This window comes from Limulus polyphemus, unplaced genomic scaffold (assembly GCF_000517525.1).
Source record: "Limulus polyphemus unplaced genomic scaffold, Limulus_polyphemus-2.1.2 Scaffold697, whole genome shotgun sequence".
Classification (NCBI taxonomy): Eukaryota; Metazoa; Arthropoda; class Merostomata; order Xiphosura; family Limulidae; genus Limulus; species Limulus polyphemus.
In genome coordinates, this window is record NW_013666307.1 from 283002 (window position 1) to 292429 (window position 9428).

Genomic DNA, 9428 nt, shown 5'->3' on the forward strand with positions numbered 1-9428 from the left:
GGAAATAGATTAAGAAATTGAAATTAGTTTTAGTTATAATTATCATAAACTGTATCAGTTCCATGCAAAAGAAGGATATTTTTAAAGGCAAACAGAAGAGGTCGGTCTGTTCTTTGAGAAAACTTTCGGACACTTTATTTTTAATGTTAAAAACGTTTTCTTTAGATTCCTTAGGGAATTCTAAACACCAGAACTTATGCATTAAAAATTACTTTCGTAAACGAATATTACAAATACTCAAATTAACCAAACAATATAATCCTTTAAGCACAATTCAAGTTTGAGTAAGAGTTCTCTCTCACGTTTCACTTCTTTCTTCATAAAAAAAGAAAGAAAATATATTGCATATTTATTTATTCATTAACTGATCCCAATATGAAAATTGAAATCTGGCATTTATTTTCCTTCCCATAGAATTTTTAATTTTTTTTTTCACAAAGATTTTCGTTCTTGAAATGGTTTGAAATTTGCAACTTTCTGAAAAGGTTAAAATATATTGATCTTTTAAATAATACTTATATATAGCTTTTATTAACCGTAAACAATAGGTGAACAATAGGAACGTGCATTAAATTTAATTTGACATTTTGAGTAGTATTATTTTCTAAAACTCTACCGACGTTCTGGTAGATTATGACAAGATACTTTGCCCTTTCCCTCTGAAAACATAGAAACAAATAACGCGGATAAACTGAACTTAGCCTGCCTTATTGTATTCCCCATCTAATAATTACAGAAACTTATACGATAAAAATCTTGGAACTTTATCTAAGACGTTTTTCTCTTTACTGCTATTCCCAAAGAATTAATTTTTCAATTTTGTGAGACTGGCTAGATGCTGTCTTTCTCTTCAACAAAAATATTTCACATTAAGCTCTTCAGGAGTAAATGAGAGTATTCAGATAAATATATAGCCAGTTCGTAAAATAAAATAAAAAATCAAATTTCAGTGAAAATGTCTTATCTGCTAATATATCTGTCATGATTTTATTAAGAGCTATACATAGTTTCAGTGAATAAAACGATTTATTATAATACTTAGTTTATTTGAGGAAGAGCATTATGAAAACGATTTATTATAATACTTAGTTTATTTGAGGAAGAGCATTGTGAAAACGATTTATTATAATACTTAGTTTATTTGAGGAAGAGCGTTGTGAAAACGATTTGTTATAATACTTATTTTATTTGAGGAAGAGCATTATGAAAACGATTTATTATAATACTTAGTTTATTTGAGGAAGAGCGTTGTGAAAACGATTTGTTATAATACTTAGTTTATTTGAGGAAGAGCATTATGAAAACGATTTGTTATAATACTTAGTTTATTTGAGGAAGAGCATTGTGAAAACGATTTATTATAATACGTAGTTTATTTGAGGAAGAGCATTGTGAAAAACGATTTATTATAATACTTAGTTTATTTGAGGAAGAGCATTGTGAAAACAATTTATTATAATACTTAGTTTATTTGAGGAAGAGCACTGTGAAAACGATTTATTATAATACTTAGTTTATTGAGGAAGAGCATTATGAAAACGATTTATAATAATACTTATTTTATTTGAGGAAGAGCATTATGAAAACGATTTATTATAATACTTAGTTTATTTGAGGAAGAGCATTGTGAAAACGATTTATTATAATACTTAGTTTATTTGAGGAAAATCGTTGTGAAAACGATTTACTTCAAGTATAAAACAGATTGTGTCCCACTCTTGTCATTAGAACCAAGTTCCAATAAAGCTTCTTTGTGGGAACTGAGTGAAATATCTCAAATACACATATTTACGTCCAAGGCTATTAAATACCATAATATGTGTATTTGAAATTCTTGTTAAATATTTCATTTGAAAAGAAAGTTACGTTTGGGCCGAGCATGGCCTAATGGTTAGTATGCCGGACTGCAAATGGAAAGGTCCGATGTTCGAGACATGTTGTCGCTGAACATGATACACACACTATTGACTGTAGGCGCGATATAAAAGTGATAGTCAGTCTCGGTATTCATTTCAAAGAGCGTAAAAAAAAAGGTCTTACTGGTGGCTGATTGCCTTACTTCTGGTCAGTAATTAAACGATTGTTGTATCTGGATCCTATGGGGGTTTAGTTCCCGTTCATATAAAATGCCTTTCAGGTTGAAAACTCCGTTTCCAAATTCCATTAAACGACCCGTTCTTCTTACTCGCACATGACAAACTGCTCTAAAGTGGTTTGTTAAATATACTACCAAACTTTCATTAGACGGTCTAACCATTGTAAATCATATGAAAAGTCGTGATTTTCTTACCTGTACGTAATATATCGCACTAAAGTCGTAAAGTGTAAAAAATAGTTGCACATACTGTGCTAAACACTAATCTAAGTCGATGTTTTTTCTACGTATACATGATATACCACACAAAATGTCCTATCCACGTGCATGTGTACACATCCTTTATTGAACTAAACATTTCTAGGAGTTTAAAACAGTTATTTGCTAGGAACATATATATATATTAATAGAAAGTAGTGTGCGTGTGCTTTCTTTTGTTGTTGTTGTTAGTATATGTTTCGCATATTAAACGTACATTGATGCTTAATTTGCTAATAAATAGCTATATCTCGTCCTTTATAGAGTGTTTCTGTTATGAAATTATTAACTGTGCTGCACTTATACTGTAAGGACATGATAGCAAATTTTTCATGTGGAGTTTGAAACTAATACACATATATATATTAAAATAATTATTTTAATTTGACCTAATCCCATAGGTCTGTATCACCACGTGATGCAACAATAACCTTTATTCTTTTGTGTACGCGTGTAAAAATAATACAAAGATTTACGACCAAGAGACGTTAGGCGTGTTCCAAAATAGCATCAACTAGATTAGATACCGATGGTAGTTGTAATGGGGTATTCAATATCCGACTCAGTGTCGCTCGTCCTCACATCGGGAGTCCAAACAATACCTACATTCTGAGAAATCAGATTTACCACATGATAACTATACATACCATCTGTGGTAAACCTCCTTCTCAGACAAGATCGCTCAGAGTTCAATATTGCTACTGGAAAAGAAGGAGGTTTACCACAGATGGTATGTATAGTTATAATGTTAGGTTTTAAATTATTGTTCAATATTGCTACTGGAAATCTGAGCGATCTTGTCTGAGAAGGAGGTTTACTACAGATGGTATGTATAGTTATCATGTTAGGTTTTAAATTATTGGTAAATATTGCTACTGGAAATCTATGCGATCTTGTCTGAGAAGGAGGTTTACTACAGATGGTATGTATAGTTATCATGTTAGGTTTTAAATTATTGGTAAATATTGCTACTGGAAATCTATGCGATTTTGTCTGAAAAGGAGATTTACCACAGATGGTATGTAAAGTTATATTGCTAAGTTTTAAATTATTCAGACAAAATCGCATAGATTTCCAGTAGCAATATTTACCAATAATTTAAAACCTAACATGATAACTATACATACCATCTGTAGTAAACCTCCTTCTCAGACAAGATCGCTCAGATTTTCAGTAGCAATATTGAACAATAATTTAAAACCTAACATGATGACTATACATACTATTTGTGGTAAACCTCCTTCTCAGACAAGATCGCACAGATTTCCAGTAGCAATATTGAGCAATAATTAAAAACCTAGCATTATAACTATACATACCATCTGTGGTAAACCTCCTTCTCAGACAAAATCGCATAGATTTCCAGTAGCAATATTTACCAATAATTTGAAACCTAACATGATAACTATACATACCATCTATGGTAAACCTCCTTCTCAGACAAGATTGCTCAGATTTTCAGTAGCAATATTTACCAATAATTTAAAACCTGACATGATAACTATACATACCATCTGTAGTAAACCTCCTTCTCAGACAAGATCGCACAGATTTCCAGTAGCAATATTTACCAATAATTAAAAACTTAACATGATAACTATACATACCATCTATGGTAAACCTCCTTCTCAGATAAGATCGCTCAGATTTCCAGTAGCAATATTGAACAATAATTTAAAACCTAGCATTATAACTATACATACCATTTGTGGTAAACCTCCTTCTCAGACAAGATCGCACAGATTTCCAGTAGCAATATTTACCAGTAATTTAAAACCTATTATTCAAAAATAAGATATATGTATTGAGATTAATTATCTCAGGTCACTTTATCAAAATCCAGGTTAACATTGTTTTGATTACCAAACTTTATGGATATTCATATAAAAATCCCACAACAAACTTATCACTCTGAGTAATAAAAACTTAAGCACGATAAATCATAAAGACCTTGAGAAATTATTTCTCTGCATGTTCACTCACATATAACTATGAATGTTATAGTAACAGAACTATGTAAAATAACTAATGATTCATACGCGATTAGAGACAACTTCTTATTCACAAATAAAGATAATATGAACTAGATTTTTACTTCTAGAGAATATTTTTTCCACATTTAAGAGAAAGTTTAAAAACATTTGTAAAAAAAATAACCCTTTACATTCAATCAAAAACAAAATTATTGTTTAATTTATTGTTACTGGAGTGGTTTCATACATTCTACAACTATTTTCGTTACATATTATTTTACAGTTTGTAGCAATCGACGTATGAAAGAAACAATATATGTATATATATAAAACACGAATCTATTAAAATGTTGCACGCCATGTATTACACTTAATTTGTATTTAGTTTTTATTGCTATAAACTAATATTAACTGTCCATTTAAAATGACACATAAGTAATCATCGCAATTATAAATATCTTCACAAATGGTTGAGCCATTAACTGATTTAGTTGGTAAGTGCTTGAGGACTTTACTTCCTTTTAGGAAAACTTTGGTAAAGAAAAAAAGCAAAATACACAGTCATTGCCAGCTGTTGTTGCAAAAGTATGAATATAGTCGATTGTCATATTATAGCTCATCTCAGTAGAATTCGTGGTATAAATTATTAAAGGGGCATATCACTCTGTGAATCAACAAAATTTATATTTAAAAAGGAAAAATATTCTTTCTTATTCATCTAGTTTTTCAATATCTAATAAATACCATAGATGTTTAAATATTTTCCCCAATTTGAAAAGTCAAAATACTTTGTTTCTTTGAATTAAGAAATCTTACATCCAGTATTTATGATAGGCTTATGGCAATGGGATATCAGTAATTGTTATTGTTAGATCCCTAAACGATCACCTAAGTCTAATTAATAAAAAGTTAATATACATATATGCATACATACGTGTATATTTTAATGGATTTTTAGGTGGTTGATGCATGTTAATTATAATCGTATTTTGTTGTGTTACTATACATATATACATACATACGTGTATATTCTAATGGATCTTTAGGTGGATGATGCATGTTAATTATAATTGTATTTTGTTGTGTTACTATACATATATACATACATACGTGTATATTCTAATGGATCTTTAGGTGGTTGATGCATGTTAATTATAATCGTATTTTGTTGTGTTACTATATATATATACATACATACGTGTATATTCTAATGGATCTTTAGGTGGTTGATGCATGTTAATTATAATCGTATTTTGTTGTGTTACTATACATATATATATATATATACATACGTGTATATTCTAATGGATCTTTAGGTGGTTGCAGCAGTGATATTGAAAATTTTCTTATGACGTAATTTCTCAATAACATATTCTTCCAAGGAAAAATAATTATGAAAATTCATCACTTAACTTTAGGAAATTTATCTGTAAGTTTGACAAACATCGGTCTCAAGGTTTGTCGTTTCATCAAATTTATATTTGAAGTCATTTATTTGCATATTGTATACTATTTACACATAAGACGTACCAAAAAGTGCGCTAATTAAAATAATATAGTTTGTTGGAAATTATACAAGCTCTTTTCAATTTGGTTTTGTTCGTATAATTTCAAGCTAAAAATACTATAACCCACATACTCGCGCGTGTTTATTCGTTTGCACATTCTCTACGGCATTCCATGTCTTTGAACTTGTTGGTTCTTTGCCCTCAGCGCAATATCCATACTAAGTCAGCCAACTAGAAGAGGGAAGATGAGACTACGGTTATTTCTAGGCAGACTCTCTGCTTGCCAACCTTTTTATTCCCTTTTATTTTATCTCCCTCTTTTTTTGAGTGGTTTCTATAGAAGAGCGTGAAAAACGTCTTTTCTCACAGGAACGTCTGTGAACTATATTAGCATGGGTCAAGGACAGTTGAAATATTGGATTCAGTGCAGTCTCCGTATTTTTATTTTAAGAAAGTGAAATATATTCAAGCTATGACTTGAAAAAACAAAAATATGCAAGATATATATCTCTCATAAAGCTATTTCAAACTAGATTTGATTATAGCTTTAGATTCTTAATTGATTATATTGGTAAGATATATATGGGATTATATTTTGAAGGTTATCAGATAATGTTTGAATTCTAACTATAATAGAAAATCTGTTCAGAAAACATAACTTGACATCATTTTATTTTTGTTCGAGATCAGTGAATCTCCCGGAAAGGATGTCGTTGGTTGACTCACTACGCATCTACAGTATTATTCAGTTTTTGACCGACATTTTCATAGGAAATTGAATGTTTTCCACGCTACTTTCAGCGAAAGACTCAAGTTTTAAATGTTTTCTATTGAAATAATATAGCACACAGCGAGATGCTGAAAGGAGATTAGGTACAGTAATACACTACGTGAAACACTGTACAAGATAGGTGCAGTAATACACTACGTGAAACACTGTACAAGATAGGTACAGTAATACACTACGTGAAACACTGTACAAGATAGGTGCAGTAATACACAAGGTGAAACGTTGTTAGGCATAATGTGTGCGTGATTGTAAATAGGAATAGTTTTTTCGTTTTTTTGTTTTTTTTGCAATTATCAATAACACATTTTCAGTACCTCACTATCACTAGTTAATATCTCGTGAATAAGAAAAAAAAAGTTTATAAATGTATACAGAGCATTCCTTAATAAGAGAAAAACGTGTATGAACGTACACATAACATTCCCTAATAAAAGAAAAACGTGTATAAACGTACACATAACATTCCCCAATAAAAGAAAAACGTGTATGAACGTACACATAACATTCCCTAATAAAAGAAAAACGTGCATGAACGTAGACATAACATTGCATAATAAAGAAAGACGTGTATGAACGTATACATAACATTCCCTTATAAAGAAAGACGTGTATGAACGTATACTCAACATCTTTCTTGGCTATTCCACCTCAATCGAATATTCAGTTATTTGATAACAAATATTATGTTTAACATAAGATAATTCTGTTATTATTTTGTACGTATTTGCACAAAACTGAGGCTGTATATATATATATATTATTTTCCTTCACCTTTAAACGTGAGTCGACGTATCAGATTTCTTCATCAGCATTGAAATGAAATTCAACGAGAGAAATATCATTAATGAATGACTAGTATGTTATTTAATTTCACATGAAATTAATACTGATATGTTATTGGTTACATTGCAGGACCACCTATTACAACAGCGAAAAAAACCCAGTTCGGTAAGCAAGGTGATACTGTGGAAGTAGAGTGTATGATAACATCTGTACCCAAACCTTCTCGCGTCGTCTGGACCAGAAATTCACAGGTACGGATGAATCTGTCATAAGGACAACAATCATTACTCAACAGGTTTTCTGATATTTCTTATACAATATAATAATAGGAATAGGTGCACAACTCTATATCAAATAGTAATAAACAAATGATATCCAAATAAATTAAATATTGTTGATCAAAAACTACTTTATTCCCTGAAGTAATGTAGTTTCGCTTATATTTTCGTAACATTCCAAAATATCTTTTTTTTTTTTACTGATGCTAGCTTCTGTCTCTTAACACAGATAAGTCGTTCCTAAAATTCGAAAAGGCTATTAAAAAGCTTAGATTCATTGAAATATATACATAAATATGCGTGTGTATGCGTATATCTGTCTTTTAATTTTAGGATGAAATATTTATGTAAACATTATTTTCCTAAATGTTACAGAACGGTATTTTCTAAAAAATACTAACAGAATAAATGTGTTTTTATAACCAGAAACGAATAGCAATATCAAATATAGAAAGTCATGGGCGCTAGACAAGAGAAATAATTAAAATAAAAATCTTCAAAATAAAGGGCTCGGTTGGAGCTTGGTCCAACTAACACAATAAGGACCTTTAACAACGACGAAATATTTGCAAAGGACAAAGAGCAAAATATTTGAATTTGAAAGAAATAGGAACATGACATGTTACTATTACATAACAGTGGTTAATTACACAAGCCTTTGATGATTTTATTGTAAGCAAAGTAAATATATTTTATGTACGTCCTGATTACACTCTGAACAGGAAACATGTTTTTTATGTACGTCCTGATTACACTCAGAACAGGGAAGATGTTTTTATGTACGTCCTGAATACACACCGAACAGGGAAGATGTTTTTATGTACGTCCTGATTACACTCCGAAAAGGGAAGATAGTTTTATCTACGTCCTAATTACACTACGAAAAGGGAAGATGTTTTTATGTACGTCCTGATTACACTCAGAAAAGGGAAGATGTTTTTATGTACGTCCTGATTACACTCTGAACAGGAAAGACGTTTTTATGTACGTCCTGATTACACTCCGAACAGGGAAGATAGTTTTATCTACGTCCTGATTACACTCAGAAAAGGGAAGATGTTTATCTTTTTATTTATGAATCATATGCAAAGAAGTATAAAACTATAATTAAATATACTGATGAACTACATTTGGTTGGGAATCATATAATAGATACGAAAACTAACAACATTATCCACTTGAACTAATGTACCACATTTTGGTAAAATGCATACTTTTGGCAGACAACAAATATGCATGTAACATCTATGATAATATAAAAGTTTATGAATTTGTGGTACTTCTGTTATCGTTTTAAAATATTTTCAACTAGATTTAGCTAAATAATTTCTACTATTTAAAGTTCAATTCTATCTCTTAGAATAATTGAGATTTGGATTGCTTCTTACTTCACACTTAAACCACGATTATGACGTTCCATTAATTTTCTGATTCTAACTTGTTATTACATGGCTTATGATTACTTTTCACAGCTTAATTGTAGTTATGTTATCTTCACGTGGTTAATTACACAGGCCTTTGATGGTTTTATTGTATTGAAATTTTTTACATGTTCTACAGTAATTCCTGTACACTGAATCCGAAAATGATATCCATTTTTCTCCATCACATACAGATTTTTTTACAAACCGTCATATCACAATACATAAAAGAAAGACCACAGACTAAAAGACGTATAATTCACAAAAAAATTAGGATGAATATTCGTTTGACATCAATGTTCTTCCCTTTTCTTCAGTTTGT

General features: G+C 30.3%; 1 protein-coding gene across 1 annotated transcript in view; it reads left to right on the forward strand.

The window, feature by feature from the left end:
* LOC106460038 (irregular chiasm C-roughest protein-like) overlaps nt 1–9428 on the forward strand; it is a 64651-nt gene that overhangs the window by 42658 nt on the left and 12565 nt on the right. The window contains exon 10 of the mRNA XM_022386646.1: nt 7537–7658. Within this exon, the coding sequence (XP_022242354.1) occupies nt 7537–7658 (122 nt within the window). The remainder of the gene's footprint in view (nt 1–7536; nt 7659–9428) is intronic.